The sequence below is a fragment of the Acinonyx jubatus genome, chromosome C1, assembly GCF_027475565.1.
Source record: "Acinonyx jubatus isolate Ajub_Pintada_27869175 chromosome C1, VMU_Ajub_asm_v1.0, whole genome shotgun sequence".
NCBI lineage: Eukaryota > Metazoa > Chordata > Mammalia > Carnivora > Felidae > Acinonyx > Acinonyx jubatus.
The window spans coordinates 7,962,212-7,981,371 of record NC_069381.1 but is presented as its reverse complement, the minus strand read 5'-3'; the positions used below and the strand labels follow the sequence as shown (position 1 = coordinate 7,981,371).

The following is a 19,160-nucleotide window of genomic DNA, read 5'->3' as shown; positions in this document are numbered from 1 at the left end:
GACCTGGTGCTCAGCCTCTCCCAAAGCTGCTCTAGAGACGCAAGTGCAGGAACTGGGAGCCAGGCATCCCACCCGTCCAGCTGGAGGTCCCAGGCCCGGGGCCTTCCCAAAGACAAAGAGCCCCCCACCCGCCCCGAGACTGAGCAGCGCCCCCGCCTGGTGGACTCACAGGAGCGCTGACAGCCATTTCTCTTGTCTTCCTGAAAGTCAGAGTTTGCGAATGTTCCTTCTGTGTCTGCCTCAGGCCCTCATCTATCCCCTGACCGTGGCCTCCAAGTCCACCACCACGGCCCGCCACAACGCAGCCAACAAGATTCTGAAGAACATGTGTGAGCACAGTAACACCCTGGTCCAGCAGGCCATGATGGTGAGTCAGGAGTCCGTGTGGGCCTTCGTGGACCCCACCACCTAGCCAGAGGTCTTGAGGGAGACGGTTTCTTCCTCACGACAGTGCTGCTGAAAGGAGTACCTCCTGTCTCTCCAAGACATGCCTTTTTTTTTTTTTTTTTTTTTTTTTTTTTTTAAGAGAGGGCGAGAACATGAGCAGGGGAGGGGCAGAGAGGGAGAAAGAGAATCTCAGGCAGGCTCCGCACTCAGCATGGAGCCCAAGGCAGGGCTTCGTGACCCGAGCCAAGATCAACAGTCAGACGCTCAACCGACTGAGCCACCCAGGCACCCCTAAGACAGGCCTTTCCGAGGTTAGCTCATCCTCGGCGCTTGTCTCTTTCCCCTCTTTGGTCCAGGTGAGTGAGGAACTGATCCGCGTGGCCATCCTCTGGCACGAGATGTGGCACGAAGGCCTGGAAGAAGCGTCTCGTTTATACTTTGGGGAGAGGAACGTGAAAGGCATGTTTGAGGTGTTGGAGCCCCTGCATGCTATGATGGAACGGGGCCCCCAGACTCTGAAGGAAACGTCTTTTAATCAGGTATGGGATAAGAAAGTGCGACACGACATGACCCAAAGCCGCTACCAGACCCCTTTCCCTCTGGCCTTTCTGCTGACTTGAATACAGTGTTCTCCGAACTGAGGTCACAATATAAAAACACCAGCACAAGTTTAGTTGTCACTAACTTATGGGAACCCTCCCCAGATTTTAACCAGAAAACCACAAGATTCTTCCCGAGGTCATCTTGCCTGTCCTCTGACCTTACTTTGCCCATAAGCCGTCCTGGGATTGGGGCCTCCAGGACCAGAGAGCTACGCCTTGCCAGGGGCCGGAGCCATCCGGCCATAGCGTGTGCCCGAGCGGCTCCGCTGTCTGGGCTTGCGGGTTCAGCCCGCGGCCTAGTCCGCACCTTGACAGCTCGCATCCCTCCCCCGCTTCCCCGCTCAGGCATATGGGCGAGACTTAATGGAGGCCCAAGAGTGGTGCAGGAAGTACATGAAATCGGGAAACGTGAAGGACCTCACTCAAGCCTGGGACCTCTACTATCACGTGTTCAGACGAATCTCAAAGCAGCTGCCTCAGGTGGGTCTCCAGGTTCTGGCGGGGTGAACTGTCAGTAGAGTCCTGTGTGTCTTACTTTTTATGAACGTTCTAACGCTAACTCTGAAGCATCTGGTTGCACTTCTGTCTGCAGACAAGTCATTGCTATCAGCAGTCCATTGAAAACTACCTAAATGGCACTGAAATTCCTCCCTGGAGGTAGAAAACTAAATCCTGTGGTTAATTATTTACAGCTCACATCCTTAGAACTGCAGTATGTTTCCCCCAAACTTCTGATGTGCCGGGACCTTGAATTGGCCGTGCCGGGAACATACGACCCCCACCAGCCGATCATCCGCATTCAGTCCATAGCGCCGTCTCTACAGGTCATCACCTCCAAGCAGCGGCCCCGGAAGTTGACCCTCATGGGTAAGGACCCCTGTGCTCCCGCCACCTGCGTCTCCCTCCCACCCTGGCCGAACCCCTCCCCTTTTCTGAAATTACCGCTTACCGTTGACACCACCCATCTTTCATATGCGACACCTCGCTCCTGCTTATTGAGAGAGGAACAGAGGGCAAGCGGGCTCCTTATTACGTCCTCCTCAGGACTCCCACTGCGTTCATATCACGTGCTCGCTTACCTGAAGCCGGATGGCCCTGCAGCAGGACAGATGGAGGGAACCATAAAGGTGTTCAACGTGGGGACGTGGGGGTGGGGGGCGGCTGTAGGGGACTGACCAGGCCAGCAAAGAGGAGCCTGGATGCAGGTGTGGCAGGGGACGAGCAGGGCTAGAGAAAGTGCTCCCGGGCTCTTGAATATTCTCTTACCGTCACAGTCTCTCTCTGTGGGAGATGGTTGTGTAAAAGGAACAACCGAGGTAGAAACGAGTTCTCACGGGCAGCTCTGTCACCTCGCGTAGTTGCAGGACGCCTGGATGCTCTGGTGGTCCTTTGAGGGTTCTCACCTTTAAAAAGGCTCGTGCTAATTATTTATTTAATAAAGGCTTATTCATTTTTGAGAGAGAGAGAGAGAGAGAGAGTGTGCACACGTATGCAGAGGGGGGTTGGGGACGGAGGATCCGAAGCCGGCTCCGAACTGACACCGGCGAGCCCCATGCGGGTTGCGAACTCCTGAACCGTGAGATCATGACTTGAGCTGAAGTTGGACACTCAACCCACTGAGCCACCCAGGCGCCTCAGAAAGGCTCGTGCTTTTTAAATGCAGTAGTTACTCACCACCAGTTAGTCGTGGTACACAAGTGATTGTGTCCGTGGGCTGGCGTCTCCTGTACTAAATTGTGTGTCACTCAGGTTCTCCACGGTGTCTCATTAGAGACTTGGATGAAGGACCCGTGTCCAGGGTGTGACAGGGTTAAGAGAGCCAACAGTGAGAGGCTGTGACGCCCCCACCCTCCAGACCCGAGAGGGCAAGGAGCCCGTCAAGGGCATGTGACCTGGAAAAAGGGGCCATTCACCAGAAGCTGTAGCCCAGACGGAGGGAACACGGCTGTTTCTAGAACTGGAGCCTGGCCGCTCGTCAGGGGCAAACCCTTGGGCCTCTCCCTCTTCCCACCCTCTGACCTCCTGCCATGGTCCCAGCCCAACCGGGAGCTTGGGTGATGAGGTCTCTAGGGGTCAGGCTTCACAGGGCCCAAGCACACCAGAGAAGGGCGGAGAGTTGGTTGTGAGGGAACGTCCGGAGTGACCATCTCTGTGCAGAGTCCTTCCTGATCCTCAGAGACAGAGCTTTTTAAAATTTTATTTTTCATTTGAGACCATTTTTCATTTTTCACTGGGAGACCATCAAAACTAGCGCCATTCTTTTCATGAGGTCCAGGGCGTTTTTTCGTGTTTGGGGGAAGTGTGACTGGGTTGGGTCTGCAGAGTCTGTAGGAGCTCGTGAGTCCGGGGCCGGTCTGTGCTAACTGCTCCCACCATTCCTCACAGGCAGCAACGGGCACGAGTTTGTTTTCCTCCTGAAGGGCCACGAGGACCTGCGGCAGGATGAGCGAGTGATGCAGCTCTTCGGCCTGGTGAACACCCTCCTGGCCAACGACCCCACGTCTCTTCGCAAGAACCTCAGGTATTCAGGACATGGGGCGGGGGGGGCACGGTAGTGACAGGTCTTCTAGGGTCTCCTTACGTCCCTTCACGAAATCAGTTAGAGAACTATGTACCCGGACAGGAAGTCCTCAACAGCCAAGGTGGCAAACACAGAGAAGAATTCGTATTTTTAACGTGCTTGCACGGGAAATGCCTGTGACAATGCCAAAGGGTCCGGAATAGAACAACCCGTGACCACTAGACTAGAGATGCTATACATTTGGTGTGTTTGACCTTCCCTGTCCACCCTGCTCTCCCTCCTCTTCCTGTTAAGAACACGGATGTTGGGGCGCCTGGGTGGCGCAGTCGGTTAAGCGTCCGACTTCAGCCAGGTCACGATCTCGCGGTCCGGGAGTTCGAGCCCCGCGTCAGGCTCTGGGCTGACGGCTCGGAGCCTGGAGCCTGTTTCCGATTCTGTGTCTCCCTCTCTCTCTGCCCCTCCCCCGTTCATGCTCTGTCTCTCTCTGTCCCAAAAATAAATTAAAAATGTTGAAAAAAAAAAAAAAAGAACACGGATGTTAAGTGGTGAGGCTGTTTTCGGCTGAGAATCGCTGGGCCGCTCCCCCGAAGCAGGGAGGTTGTCAGGCAGGTTGAGGAGGCTGATCCCATCCCTGTCCACAGCCATATCCTTCTGGGAAGGGCCCTCGTTGCACACCTCACGACAGCCCTGTGCAGGGGACTTCGTTCGGCCCATTTACGTGTGTTGCGAGCGGGTCAAAGATGCACTCTTTTTACTGTCCGATAACCCTCCTTTCCTGTGGGTGCCAGCATCCAGAGATACGCCGTCATCCCCTTATCAACCAACTCGGGCCTCATCGGCTGGGTCCCCCACTGCGACACGCTGCACGCCCTCATCCGGGACTACAGAGAGAAAAAGAAGATCCTTCTCAACATCGAGCATCGCATCATGTTGCGGGTACGTGATGAGGCTGCCAAGCCCAGCGCTTTCACGTCTGGACATAACTCACAAGTTGAGAAATTTAGGCAAAGCTGCACTTGTCGTTCTTCGGTGCTTGTATATCACCGAAAAGTCTATTGAGGAGAATTAGCTACGGAAGAAGTTTTAATGAAGTGAGTCCTACAGCAGATTACCTCTAAGAAACAGAAGGACCCTAAAGCCCAGAAATTAGGTTTCAGTCATTCCAGGTGAGACTGGACGGGATCGTTTATCGGGCAGTGTGTATCTTCTGAACACCTAATGTATACAGGGCACTGGCCCCGTGGGGAAATGTTTAGTGGATGCGTAAGCAGTAAGAAAGAGACTCGTTTGTTCCCCGGAACCTTGACGCCCGCACTGCTGTCATTCCCACCAGCAGGCCTGTACTCAGGGTGGGGCCTGATGTTTTATCCTCAGGCCCTGGCAGTTCCCCTGTGGTCATTGGGTTTGAGGGGCCACACCCTTTGGCCTTCTGCACTGTTCTTCCTTCCTCTTCCTTTGGGCCGGGGTGGTGAAACTAGCACCCAGCTCTGCCCGGGCCCAGAGCCTTGTTTCTTCCTGGGTCCAAGCTGCTAGTCTGGGGCCGCTCTCAGAATGGTTGTGTCCTGATGCAGATGGCTCCGGACTACGACCACCTGACGCTGATGCAGAAGGTGGAGGTGTTCGAGCACGCCGTCAATAACACGGCCGGGGATGACCTGGCCAAGCTGCTATGGCTGAAAAGCCCCAGCTCCGAGGTACGACACGCCACGCCCTCTGGCCCACTCGCTTGCCGGGGATGGCCTTCCTGTTCCTTCACGTGTGCTGGCGGGCTCGTCTTTGTAACGATTCTAGATTATGTGCGGTTTTTTTCTAGCAGCAATTAAATGGGTGAGCCGTGCAGCTTAGCAGATAGAGATTTAGTAACTTAACGCTTCTCCCATTTCTTGCAATAGAATTTGAGTTCTTTACGTTAAGGCTGTTACATCTTTTTCACGTACGGTATAAATTTCCTGTCCATTTGGTTTTTTAATTTTGTTAATGGTATGTTTCTTGGTTTGGGATTTTTGTTTCGTTTTTGATACGCAAACTTTTTTGAAAGTTAGAAGTTACCAGGTTTTTTATCCTTTTCTTTGAAGTTTCTACCTTTGGCCTTACATCTAGAAAGGCCATCCCCACCTCAAGCTTATGTGTCTTTTTACATTTATTTTCTTGTACTGATTCTAAGATTTATTTATCCATTTAAATCCTCAACCCAGGGGTGCCTGGGTGGCTCAGTTGCTTAAGTGTCTTGTTTCTTGACTTTGGCTCAGCTCGTGATCTCATGGTTCGTGAGACCGAGCCCTCACATCAGGCTCTGTGCTGACAGTGCAGAGTCTGCTTGGGATTCTGTCTCTCCCTCCCTCTGTGTCCCACCCCTGCTCGCACACTGTCTTCCTCTCTCTCAAAAATAAATAAATAAACATTTTAAAATATATAAATCCTCGACCCAGTTCAAAATTTAAGAGTAAGATTAAAAATTTTTTTTTTAAGTTTGTTTATTTTGAGACGAAGAGAGTGAGCATGTGCAGGTGGGGAGGGGCAGAGAGAGAGAGAGAGAGAGAGAGAGAGAGTCCCAAGAAGGTTCCACACTAAAAGCGTGGAGCCCGAAGCAGGGCTCAACCCCATGAACCTCAAGTTCATGACCTGAGGTGAAGTCAGACACTTAACCAACTGAGCTGAGCCACCCAGGCACCCCTTAAATTTTGTTTCTTTAAGATGATTAGCCAACACCGTAGTATTCAGCAAATAATCCATCCTTTCCCTACTTTTAAGAGAATTAATTTTTATTATACAAAAATTTTTTTCTGTGCCATTGGATTTCTCTCTAGGGCTTCTGTTTTATTTCATTGATCTTTATTTCCAAAGCCTATTCTCAAGTACCATACTGTATTTCAAGTACCATACTATTAATACAACTATTAGTATAAAGTCTCTTCTCATTGGCTATTTTTTTTCTTCTTCCAGATAAATTTTGGGATCATTTTGTCACACTCCCCCCGGAAAAGTACCACTGAATTTTTAGTGGAATTACATTAAATGTATCAAATAATTTGGGAGGTTATTATATTTTTTCTGTCTTACATGGATATTTTCATCTACTCAGGTCTTTATATTCCAAAGCAAAGGTTAATTTTTTCTATTCATCTGGGTTCTGAACATCTCTAAGTTTATTCCAAGCATACTTTATTGTTATAATAATAAATGAGATTTTTTATTCTATTTTATGTTATTAATGAGTTACCAATGAAATATTAAAAAGCAACTGATTGAGGTATAATTATGTTGAAGCTAGTTAGCTTCCAGAGCCTTGGTTCAAGTGTGCCCCTGTGTTCCAGGTGTGGTTTGACCGAAGAACCAACTACACCCGCTCTTTAGCGGTCATGTCCATGGTCGGGTATATTTTGGGCCTAGGAGATAGGTGAGCAAACTTAATTTGGTTTTTTTAGTCTTTTTTCTACATTGTACCTTTCTTAAACAGTTTCCTTTTGTTTTCTAGTAAGGTTTATGACCATCTAGTAAATATTTGTATTTTGTACCCCAGACCCTCGTTTGCAGCATCAGCCTTAGGTCCCAATTTATTATCCACACAACAGCCACACAACAAACTAAAGAGAAGAGAAAGCTTAGTCCTAGGGTACTGCTTTCTCCATAGGTTGGTTTGATATATTTAAAGCCACGTACAAGGGCACCTGGCTGGCTCAGTCAGTAGGGTGCGTGACTCTTGATCTCAGGGTTGCAAATTCAAGCCCCACCGTGGGTGCAGACCTTACTTAAAAGACAAAGAACAGTCTTGATTGGTTGCATTGATTCAGTAAACGTTTATCGGTCACCTCTGCGCTGAGATAAATAATTCTATTTCTGTAAATGAAACCAACCAAAGTAGATCCTCCTGGTAGTTCTACATAAGAAATTGTATCCAAATATACTGACTGAAAAAGTAGTTAAGGAATATTCAGAAATTGACTCACCAGAAGTCTTTGAAAAACTAGTTCTCTGGTATCTACTCTCTCTTGGGCTCATGTCTTGTGCAATTATTTGAGAGTAAAATAATTTTTTCCCACAAAAATAATAAATTCTTGTTTTTGAAAAGAACCAGGAGAATTCAGAGGTGAGACCCTGTGATAGATGCTGAGGGGTATTGATAGAGCCTTGTCACTCTGGGATGCCAGCACCACCAGGAATGATTTATCTTGTGACCAAAGACCTTGGGAAAGCAACTTGGGATTCACATAGATAAGCCTTCGTTTCAGACCTGGAGCAGGGATCAGCAAACTTTCCCTGTAAAGGGCCAGATTAGAAATAATTTAGTCTTTGCTGGCCATATGACGTCTCACAGCTACTCATGTCTGCTATCGTAGCACAAAAGCAGCTTGAGACAAAACGTGACCAGTCAGCACGGCTGTGTCCAGTAGAACTTTGTTTACAGAAGCAGGCGGGGGCTGGCTTTGGCCTGTGGACGGGGCGTGGAATATCACATCCTTGTTGATTTATTCATCAGTGCTGCTCTAGTGACCTCTCCCCGGTCTCTCTCCTGTTTCCCAGACACCCATCCAACTTAATGCTGGACCGGCTGAGCGGGAAGATCCTGCACATTGACTTTGGGGACTGCTTTGAGGTGACCATGCGTTCTCAAACACCACATAAAGCTTTCCTTTCCAGATGACCACTTTCCACCCTCTGACCATTCCAGCAAATTTAAGCCCAAAATGCTTATCCTGACTCCTGCCTCTCCTACCAAAGCAACAGAAAGTCAATCTAAGAAACAAAACCAGTGCTCACTGATACTTGCTGTAGTTGGTCTCTGACTTCTCTGGAGGCAAGCAAGGCTGTTCACACACCCTCTCAGGTGGAGGAACCCTCCTTCCCGACACAGCCTGCCGGTCAAAGGCCTGGCATGATGCACGCTTGTCCTTTTTCTTTTTTCCCCTCTATCCCTTTGTCTCTCTCTCTCTCTCTCTCTGGTTGTCTTTTAAATCCCTGTGACAAGTCCCCTCGCTAAACTCAAGCTACTTCATCTCTGCGCCCTAATTCAAATCAGTACAAAGAAAAGCCGTCTGCCTTCGCCTGGCTTCTTCTAAAGAAAACAATTGAACCATCAGACTTGGTTTTTCTCTCTTTTCCCCACAGGTTGCTATGACCAGGGAGAAATTCCCAGAGAAGATTCCATTTAGACTAACCAGAATGCTGACCAATGCTATGGAGGTGAGTGGGCATTGGGAACGAGCTACTTTGCAATGGGGGCTGGTGTGGTCAGGACCCGCTCTGAAGCAGACTTGCTTGTTAGATCTCATCAGTCCCCTGAAGGACCTGGGTGGCTTCTGCGGTGGTTTCCTGGTATCTTCCTTGTGTTAGAAACGATCCATGTTTGAGATGCTTCACGTCAGACCTTGTCTCCTACAAGCCACAGGCCTGACCCCACCCCTTGCTCCGAACACCTTCCCATCCTGCTACATCAGTAATGGCCTGTGTCTGCTTCCTAAGTGTGGGGAGCAGACCCTCTTGACTTGCTTCTGCTTGTGGGGCCTTCAGGGGTGGGGCTGGTACCAGCGACTTCTGTGGAGAATGGCTCTGGTCCTGCAGGTTACTGGTCTGGATGGCAACTATAGAATCACGTGCCACACAGTGATGGAAGTGCTTCGGGAACACAAGGATAGTGTCATGGCCGTGCTGGAAGCCTTTGTCTATGACCCCTTGCTGAACTGGAGGCTGATGGACAGTGAGTATGAGCAAATGCCTGGGAGCTGGAACCCACACCCTCCAGACAGGGAACATCTGATGTGTTCCATTTCACTGATCTTTCCCCTGCCAGCCTGGAGCCTGAGGTGTATTACTGGGCTATCGCATTGTATTTTTTTTTTTTTTTAATGTTTATTTATTTTTGAGACAGAGAGAGAGAGACAGAGCGTGAATGGGAGAGGGTCAGAGAGAGGGAGACAGAATCTGAAGCAGGCTCCAGGCTCTGAGCTGTCAGCACAGAGCCCAATGCGGGGCTCGAGCTCACCGACTGTGAGATCATGACCTGAGCCGAAGTCGGACGCTCAACCGACTGAGCCACCCAGGCGCCCCTATTGCATTGTATTTTTACAGAGCTGTTCTGGTGGCTGGAAATGAATTTCAAGGGGTTTTTTTTGTTTGTTTTTCTAAGTAGAACAGAAAACACCAATCATCAATTTAAATATTAATTAAGGGGCGCCTGGGTGGCTCATTTTGTTAAGCGTCTGACTCTTGATTTCAGCTCAGGTCATAGTCGTGATTCTTGAGATCGAGCCCCGAGTCAGGCTCTGTGTTCTCAGTGCAGAGCCTGCTTGGGATTCTCACTCTCTTTCTCTGCTCCCCATCCCCTCCCTGCCACCCCCGCCACCCCGCTTACTTGCTCTCTCTCTCTCTCTCTCTCAAAAATAAATAAACGTAAAAAACAAAATCCATTTAGGGGTGCCTGGGTGGCTCAGTCAGTCAAGCATCCGACTTCGGCTCAGGTCATGATCTCGCAGTTCGTGAGTTCGAGCCCCGCGTCTGGCTCTGTGTTGACAGCTCAGAGCCAGGAGCCCACTTCAGATTCTGGGTCTCCCTCTCTCTCTGCCCCTCCCCCTGCTCACACTGTCTCTCTCTCTCTCTCTCTCAAAAATAAACATTAAAAAATATATAAAAATAAGACATCCATTATGAATGAATGAATGAATGAATGAATGAATAAATAAATAAATAAATAAATAAATAAATTCAGGATAAATTAAGTACCCTAGTGATTTCTGTCTGTTTGCATTTCATATAGAGTAGCAAGCGGGCATCTTGACAGGGGACACAGGCAGTTGTGACCTAGGGCAGCAACCTCTCCGTCTCCCCTTGTTCCTCCTCCTTAGAAGGGGGTGACTAACACAGGTGTCTCTACCACTGCCAACAAACCCTGTTTTCACCCTCTGTTATCTGGTCCCCAGCATCTACATTCAGCTCCGTGACATAGCGCGTCCCACAGGACTGGACACCCATGCTCACATTCACCTGCCGACTCCTGAGGGATCCATCCTGCGTTCTCCCCAACGCTCTAGCTTTTCGAAAAATTCTATTTTTATGGTTGTAAGAAAACATCGTCTCAACCAAATGTCTTTCAAGTGACAGCTGGAAGCACTTTTTATCCTCTCCTTATTTCTTTCCCCAGCAAATACCAAAGGCAACAAGCGGTCCCGAACAAGGACAGATTCCTACTCTGCTGGCCAGTCAGTAGGTGGGTGCATCCCATGGGAGATTGCAGATTCTGTCCCTTTTGTGCAGAGTTTGTCTCAAACGGGGTGAGCTTTGTTCTTGCCATTAGGAGGCATGATGGAAAGCGGTAATGGATGCTGAATATGAAGGAAGGAAGCATGTGTTTCCAGAGGCTCTTACCAGTGATACGGTCATGCAGAAGTTGTGTCACTGCTGGGCATTTATGTAACTTCAGAAAGTTAGTCTAGAAATATTTACTGAGCACACGTTTTTTTTTTTTTTATTTAATGCCTCTCAGGATGGGGTGGGTACCTGAGGCTCAGAAATTTTGATCAAACTTTCCAGTCTTAATCTATCTGTAAACACAATTGAAAGTATGTCTGAATATTAGCCAGTATATGCCCTTGAACGCTGTCTGGATTGGGATAATTATTAGCTGTGTCCACGGGCCTAGAGAATTGTTAGTAGCTTGGAAATAGCAGCGGACGCGTATTCACACTGTCGTCTGAGGAAAACCACAGGAAGTGTACTCACGGGAAGTGTATTCGCACTACGGGCTGAGGACCCAGGAAGCTACTGGAAGTGTACTCACACTGCTGTCTGAGGGGCGGGGAAGCCACAGGAAACACTGCTGTCAAGAGTGGGTCCACAGAACAGGGTCCCTGGAAGATAATGCCCTTCAAGAGCCAGAACGGGGTTCGTGTGAACCTCTCAAAAGTCTTAAGAATAAAGCAGGTTAACTTTGTTTCACCTTCCCCGTCCCTCCTCCCCAGTTTCCCCCGTAACCTCTAACAACATCCTACATAGTTCGCACCTTGGAAATACTGTTGGGGTGTAAAAAAAGGTAAATATTCTCTACAAATACCTATGGAACATTTGCAACTTGTTACTTAGCTAAGCCAAATAATGTTTAAGGGTGCAAAAAGAATGTGACATACAGAGATTACCTTAGAGAAGCATAGAATCACATCACAGAATCGATCAACATGTATAGTCCACGAACTGATCAGAGAACTGTCATCCCCCCCCCCCCCCCCCCCCGTGTGGTCCCGCAGCTCACGGTTTGCCGTTTGGTTCAGAGGAGAGGCTGTGGGGCTGAGAGCAAGGACCTACCACTCTGAACTGCAGTCGAGAAGGGAGGTCCCGGGTCAGTGCGATTTAGGCTGGCCATTTCAGACGAGTGGCAGGGAAGAGGGTGTTCTGGGCAGGACGTTGAGGTCCTGGGCTATGGTGCAATCTGTGAACCGGTGCGGACTCTACCGCGGACACTGCGACAGGATTTGTGAATGATGCCGGGATTACCTGCGGTGTCTGGGATACTTTGTGTGGGTGACTGGTCTTGTCCAAGGTATGTGAGACTTTCGTGCTCAGGGTCCACCTCGTTCGTACATTATCGCGTGACTCCTCTGTGCTGCCTGCGGGGAATTAGGACAGCTGGTTCCGGTGGCACCAGAGAGTGGTGGACCTGGCTGGTGTCATGGGGCTTAAAAGTGAAGTTTCATAGAAGTATTACGACTACTCGCTTCATTTTGAAGGCCTGTGGTGTGCAAGGGCAACGTGCAAATAACCTCATACTCCTGCTTCCAGACTCTTTTCTCCTGAAGGCCGCAATTGGTGGAGAGTGACCCTAAAGCCTGAGGACTTTTTCTGCCCAGAAATGGCATATAGATTCCTCCAAAGAATAACACTCGGGTCATGAGCGTGACCCAGGGAAGGCTCGTGTTTTTTATATCATCAAGATTTTGTCGAGCCAAACAGGTCTTATCAACAGGGCTTTCATTCCCGCTCCTGTTCTCTACGTCAGAACATTTTATAAAGGCCATTTGCTTGAAAGTTCGTGTTTGGAGACGTAAGATCTTTCAAATCCATAGTGACCCTTCTTCCTCTCCTTTCCCCTCAGAGGTAGCAGGGCGAGCTTGAAAGGGGAGGTGGTGTGTGGAGAAGTAGAGCTAACACTTGAAACAGTGGTTTCTTGGTGGTGGAATGTTCTGCCAGTCGATTCTTTTTCCTCCTAGAAATTTTGGACGGTGTGGAGCTTGGGGAACCCGCGCATAAGAAAACAGGGACCACGGTGCCAGAGTCCATTCATTCCTTCAGTAAGTGCAACGTCCGAGGAACTGCACCGAGGACCGGCTCATGAAGAGCACAGCGGCTGTGTTGTGCCATGAGAGGGGCCAACAGGGCGAGGCAACAAAACTGCCTTTGAGCAGACAGCGCTCTGTGAATTCCTCTTTATATTCCGAGCACAAAGATAGACACAGAGGGAGAATTACCCAACACTTACAAAAGTGAATATTTGAGAAAAACAGGGGCGTCTGTTGAGACTGTTGAGATGATCCAATCCTACTGTTATTTCTACTTTTGTGTATTCCAGTTGGAGACGGTTTGGTGAAACCAGAGGCCCTAAATAAGAAAGCCATTCAGATTATCAACCGGGTTCGAGACAAGCTCACTGGTGAGTGTGTGCGTGCGTTCGCTTAAAAGGAACATAGAATCTTGAGAGATTTCTCTGTCCTCGAGTGGGTGGTCAGCCTCTTCCCGGTGGTGTTGGCGCCTAAACTTGGACTCTGCAGTTCACTGGAGGGTCTCCGAGGCTGTATCTGTTAAGGACCCTCTCTGATTCGCTAAAGACCAATAAACCCACTGTAAGCAGACGTTAATCTCATTTTAACAGACAGAGGTGGGTACAGTCCTTTTAGATCCAAAGTCCGCCAAATTCAGGAAAAAATTTTTTTCTCATCCTGGCTTGATACTGGAGCAAATCTGACCACTCTGATTCACTGCCTTCCTGCACTTTGGTGGCTGTTAACGGAGTGGAGAGCGTGGAGGGAGAGAAATGCATACTTTTGAAAACGAGACGTGTCATACAGACCAGGGGGTATGATGGGGTGGGGGGGGGGGGGGCAGTGGTCACGGGGGACCGAAGACCCCAGCTCTGCCACATCCTGTGTGACTCCTGGGCCTCCCTGTCTGCTCGTCTGGAAGATGACGACAGCTCAAGTGAGACATGGGATGCCAAGCCTTAGCATGAGGGGCTGGCACAGAAGTGTTGTGGTCAAGTTGTATTTATTTATTGAGCGCCTACAAGCGCTAGATGCTGAAGAAACTGTGCTGGTAAAAGCAGCTGGATTTCCTGCCCTCGTGGGGTCAACGTCTAAAGGAGACACTGTGTCAGGTGCAAGAAAGGGCTTGGGCTGTGATGCCGGTAACGGGGAAATCTAAGTGCTGGTGTTCAGGAAAGCTTCCCTAGGCAAACAGCCCTTGAGCTAACACCCGGAAAAGGACGTAATTAGAGGCAGACTGTTCTAGGTAAGGGAAACGGCACATGCAAGGGCCCCGTGGTGGGAAGGAAGCTGGCAAGAAAAATGGTCTGAAAGCCGACAAGTGTGACTGCCGCAGAGAGCAACACGGGAGGAGCACAGCGCAAAATGTTTCGCTCTGAGGGGGCTGGGGCGGGGTCACGCGGGGCCTTGCGTTTTCATTCTCCATTCTCAGGGCAGTGGGAAGGCCCTGAGGGCTTGAAGTGGGGTGGAGAGGCGGGAATGGTCCGCTGGGTTTACCCTGGGGAATCCTGCCTGTCCTGCCACGTGGAGGCTGCATGGAGGAAGGAAGCAGGTGCCGAAGTGACGGCTGGACAGTTGACTAGACTGAGGTAGCCTCCAGAACTTCAGGAGGCAAAATCCAAGGGACTGATAATGATGGGGCGTGAGGATGGGAGGCACCCAAGAAGCCCCGAGTCACTGGCAGCCTTCTGAGAGTGCGACAAGGCTGGCAGCCAGACCAAAGGGGTTGAAGAGGATGTGAACTTGGGGAGAGAAGCCAGACAGGGGAGACAAGTATCAAAAGTGTGAGAAGCTGGCTGTGCAGGGACCGGAGGGTCCCTGGCTGCAGAGGGAGTAGTTGGGCGGGAGCCCTTTGTTCTTTAATGGGCAAGAGGACCTAGTTTACAAAATTTAAAGACGGAAGGAGGGCAAGTGACCGTGCGAAGCCCCCCTAGGCACCGGGAGGCCTTGGGATCCGAGTGCAGAGGAACTTCGCCTTCAGCGCGAGGAGAGGTGCCTCCAGACAGTAGCAGCAATGAGGAGAGAGCTCGTGTCCAGCAAATCCAGCACCTCGAGCGCTGCCTGACACATCAGGGGTCCAAAACTATGAGCTCAGTGAATGAATTAACTTGTAAAGGAGGAGCCGAGGGCACGTGCTTGCGGTGAGAAGCCAGCGGTGAAAAGCCAGCTCGACCATCTTGAGCCCTCGGGGAGGTGGACAGGCACGTTCACCAGAGGCTTCATCGGCCAGCCACGAGTGCCTGTTCTGGTTTATGACAGAGGCAAGCCGGCCCGTGGGAGCAAAGGCTCAACAACAGAGGTTATAGGATTGAAAGGGGGGAAGGGTTTCCCGTCCACTTGCCTGAAGATGGCAACAGATAAAGGAATCTCCGCAGACCCATCAGCCAGACCTGCATCACCCCTGGGCTCAGCCAACCGCAGACCTTTACCCTTACCCTCTTCACACCCAGTCTCTGTCTGGAGGAGGAGACTGGTGTGTATTCATGTCTCATGGAGGTGAATTTAAAACCCAGCCACCGCGTAGCCTTCATACTCACAGGCAAGGAGAACCTGATACAGGCTGCACAGACAGGTCAGCCGACCCCGGGGCAAGGACGGAGCTGAAAACCAAGTGCACAAGAGCTGTTTTTGTTTCTCTTGTCCTAGGTCGGGACTTTTCTCATGACGAAACCCTGGATGTCCCCACTCAAGTTGAGCTGCTGATCAAGCAAGCAACATCCCATGAAAACCTGTGCCAGTGCTACATCGGCTGGTGAGTGGGCGTGCCGGAGCGCCTGTGCTAAAACCAGCCAGTGGGGCCCCGTCCTGTGCCCCAGTCCCAGAGCTGCAGAAAGCCTGGGGTGGGGGGGTTATCCATAAAGGGTAATCGTAGTGTCAGATATCTTTAAAAGTTGGTATTCACCGTGTGCACTCACAGTTCTAGAAAGGGAGCCACTTGAGAAACACGGGTGCCTACTTGGAAGGCAAACACCGAAATAAAATTACATTAAAAAGTGGTTTAGAAAAGTAGGTGAGTCCCCCTTTCCTTAGGGGTGGGGAGAGAGGTTCTCTTTGGATTTTTTGCTGTCAATTCAAAGATGGAGGGAAGGGCCACAGAAAAGAAGCCAGAGCAGTGACAGAGCAGGAGACGCAAAGACTAATTAATGCTCTGGGACTGTAACCTCAAGGACCACGCTGGGGTCTGCTTTGATGAATTGCTGGAGGCACATTTGAAGATAGAAACTTGAGAGGGAGGGGGATGGCGAAGTGTCCTTCTGGGACCGCAGCAGGCATCAGCCCTTGACTGGAAATGATGAGTGTGTCTGACACAATTAGTTGTGGGAGATCTCAAGGAATGTCCCCAGGGGTTGTCAGACCTTGGTCTCTCCACTTTCAGTGTATCTGTGTAAAGCCCTGAAAAAGCCCAAATTATTAAAATATTCCTTTTCTGTCTTCCTAGGTGTCCTTTTTGGTAACCCGAGGCCCAGAAGGGCCCACAGCGTTTCTCTTGAGGCTTTTGTACTTTGGATATGCTTCCACTAAACCGCAACCATGGCCAGGAAGTTCGACTTTGTTAAATATCTTGAAATGTAAATGAAAAGAACTACTGTATATTAAACGTTGGTTTGAACCAACTTTCTAGCTGCTGTTGAAGAATATATTGTCAGAAACACAAGGCTTGATTTGGTTCCCAGGACAGTAAACACAGAAATACTACATAAATCAAGCCATTGATTTGGGGGAACAGAAGATCCATAACTTAGAAATACGGGTTTTGACTTAACTCACAAGAGAACTCATCATAAGCATTGCTGATGGAAGAATGGCCTCCTTGTCCTTCCCGATAAGGACACGGCAAACTCTGCACAGTCAGGAAGCCTCAGGCCATGGAGGACACGTGTTAGAAATCGGGAGGAGCTGACTTGGTCACTTCCACCCATCCCGTTACCTCACTGGTCCGCGGACGGCAACATTTGTAAGATGGGCCAAAATGGGTGGCAAGAGCCTGTCTTCTGCCTCACTCGTGATGCCGCGACTTAACTCACTTCAATCCAAGGCCCCAGTGCTAGGAGGGGAGTTTCTTCCAGTCGCTGGGTGGCCTTAGCTGAGCAAATGCACAGAGATCGTGGTGCGGTAGGGTGGCCCACAGTGGCCTTCCCCAGCATGGTTTTGGGATGTTGTCAGTGAAGTCCGAACGCTCTGTGTTTAGAGCAAGGGCTTGGAAATAGAAATGCCGTCGTGGAGGTGCTCAACACAGAGAGGGAAGGTCTGGTACCCGCTGGGAATTCTGAGCAAAGGAAATATTAAAGTAAATGCACAAAGTATCAAGTGTAGCCATTCTAGACACCATGTTGTATCTGAATAATTTTTGTGCCAATAAACGACATCAGAATTTTAAAAACATGTAGGAGTGTCTTTTCATAATTACAAGTTCATAAAGGAAGCGGGTAGTCCCCCAATAGTCAGCATTATGCACGTGGCACTAAGGGCTATGCAGGATGTGGGATCTTCATGACATGGTCCCCTTCCTTGGGATGTTCACAGGCCAGACAAGGCAGGTCAGCATCGTGTAGGAGTGGACTGGTAACTCCCGCCAAGCTAAGTGGGGAGAAGAATCACATCCAGGGTGTGAGCCTCTGCTGGGGGCACTAATTCCACCGGGTGAGCCAGGAAAGCCTCATGGAGAGGGGACATCTGCCATGGGTTTTAAAGGATAAGTGGGAGCTTATCAGATGAAGCAAGTGAAGACATTCTGCGGAAAAGCGGTCTGAAAGTACAGTATCCTGCAGGAATGGCAAGTGTGAACTTGAACTGTATTGAATTGCAAGTCTTAGACCATTTTTGATATGTAAAACGGCAGTTTCACCCAGTCAACCTCACAGTTCAGCACATCTGGCTGAGTGGTCACTGGAGAACAAAAGGAATAATAGCAACTAAAAGGAGGCTAAAAAGTAGAGTGTGGGGCAGACCGTGGCCTGCCTCACAATTCAACAGCAAGGAGTTTGAACCTGACACTGGAAACAACAGGGAACCATGGGAAGTTCTAAAACAGAAGTAAAATCTGAGTAGTGTTTAAAACAGATCAGGGCGCATGGCTGGCTAAGTCGGTAGAGCATCCGCCTCTTGATCTCAGGGTCATGAGCTCCAGCCCCACATTGGGCGTGAAGCCTACTTAAAAAATAAAAAAATAAAACATAACCAGTGTCAAACGGGTAAAGAGAAAACTAGAAGCCACACGACCTATTAAAGAGGCGTACAATAATGGGAAGGAGAGAACTCTACATGGAGCTGCCAAGCACTATATAGAGAGTCCTCTAGAGAGAGCATGCCTAAGGAGTTCTTCCGAAGAACAGCATTTTCAGTTCAAGTAAATTTCCTATTTCTAAATTCCCATGGGCCGCAGCTACCCAGTTTGAAATACTGAGTCATAAACGCTGTTCAGAGAACCTGTATTAGGGAAAGCATGAGAATTGCAAGGCCAGGAGCCATTTCTTATAAGACTTTGTATCCCCCAAACCTGCCAGAGACCTGGACCACAGTGGTGCTCCGTACACATTTGTTGGAGGACTCCTGTATTAAAGCAAAGATGAGTTTAAATATTGATACTATTTTAACCCCCCCCCAGTTAGAAAGCCTCATACCTGTCTTAGATTTTTCTATGGTCACTCTACGCCACGCATCAACTATTCTGCTCCAGAAAATACGGGCACCATAACTTTCTTGGTTCTACGTGAAATCACTATCAGGGACTACAGTGACATTACCATTTCTGTGAAAGATAAAGGGTATGGGAATGAATGGACTCGGGAAAATGGTGGCTATCAATGGAAAAGACATACTCTTTGGACATGAGTCACCGGGATTAAGATCTTTAGTGAATCTAACAGGTTTCAGGTTGTATCTAAACAAAAACTTCCAACTCTATTGAGATGAATGACCCAAGGAAGGTGAGCTGATGGAAACCTTTAAGGACAGTCATAATTAACCTATCCATCCCTGATGGTTTCACGTAACCCTGTGTGAAGGGAGGCATGTAGCAAAGGACTTTCAGGATCCTTGCAAGCCCTGGTACCTTCCTGTAGGTTAGGTCTTAAAACTCTGGGAGGCATGTAAAGTAGTTTGAAAGAACTAAGGCTGTGGTGTCAAATTGCCTAGTTTCAAATCTCAACTCCACCTCAAACTACCTTTGTGCAGTTATTCAATCTATGTTTGCTTCCTCCTCTGACGGTATGGAGAACAGTATGATCTAGCCCATAACGTTGTTTTGAGGACGAGATAATACATGTAAAGCACACAGCACAGCCTGAAATGTGGTATTAGGTTGAGCCACACGGAGTAAGTGCTCGAAAATATTTGTTGTTAAAATGACCCAGGCTAGGGGCGCCTGGGTGGCGCAGTCGGTTAAGCGTCCGACTTCAGCCAGGTCAC

The 19,160-nt window shown here is 49.3% G+C and overlaps 1 protein-coding gene across 2 annotated transcripts in view; it reads left to right on the top strand.

The window, feature by feature from the left end:
• Positions 1 to 17,135, top strand: part of MTOR (mechanistic target of rapamycin kinase) — a 133,569-nt gene extending 116,434 nt beyond the window's left edge. For both annotated transcript variants that reach the window (XM_053207141.1, XM_015083109.3), the window contains 16 exons: positions 245 to 367; positions 744 to 926; positions 1,335 to 1,469; positions 1,682 to 1,856; positions 3,375 to 3,510; positions 4,299 to 4,446; positions 5,082 to 5,204; positions 6,825 to 6,907; positions 8,032 to 8,104; positions 8,617 to 8,691; positions 9,070 to 9,205; positions 10,646 to 10,711; positions 12,705 to 12,785; positions 13,064 to 13,144; positions 15,399 to 15,504; positions 16,192 to 17,135. In XM_053207141.1, the coding sequence (XP_053063116.1) occupies positions 245 to 367; positions 744 to 926; positions 1,335 to 1,469; positions 1,682 to 1,856; positions 3,375 to 3,510; positions 4,299 to 4,446; positions 5,082 to 5,204; positions 6,825 to 6,907; positions 8,032 to 8,104; positions 8,617 to 8,691; positions 9,070 to 9,205; positions 10,646 to 10,711; positions 12,705 to 12,785; positions 13,064 to 13,144; positions 15,399 to 15,504; positions 16,192 to 16,207 (1,740 nt within the window). In that variant the 3' untranslated portion in view covers positions 16,208 to 17,135. The remainder of the gene's footprint in view (positions 1 to 244; positions 368 to 743; positions 927 to 1,334; positions 1,470 to 1,681; positions 1,857 to 3,374; positions 3,511 to 4,298; positions 4,447 to 5,081; positions 5,205 to 6,824; positions 6,908 to 8,031; positions 8,105 to 8,616; positions 8,692 to 9,069; positions 9,206 to 10,645; positions 10,712 to 12,704; positions 12,786 to 13,063; positions 13,145 to 15,398; positions 15,505 to 16,191) is intronic.
• Positions 17,136 to 19,160: the final 2,025 nt, after the last annotated feature.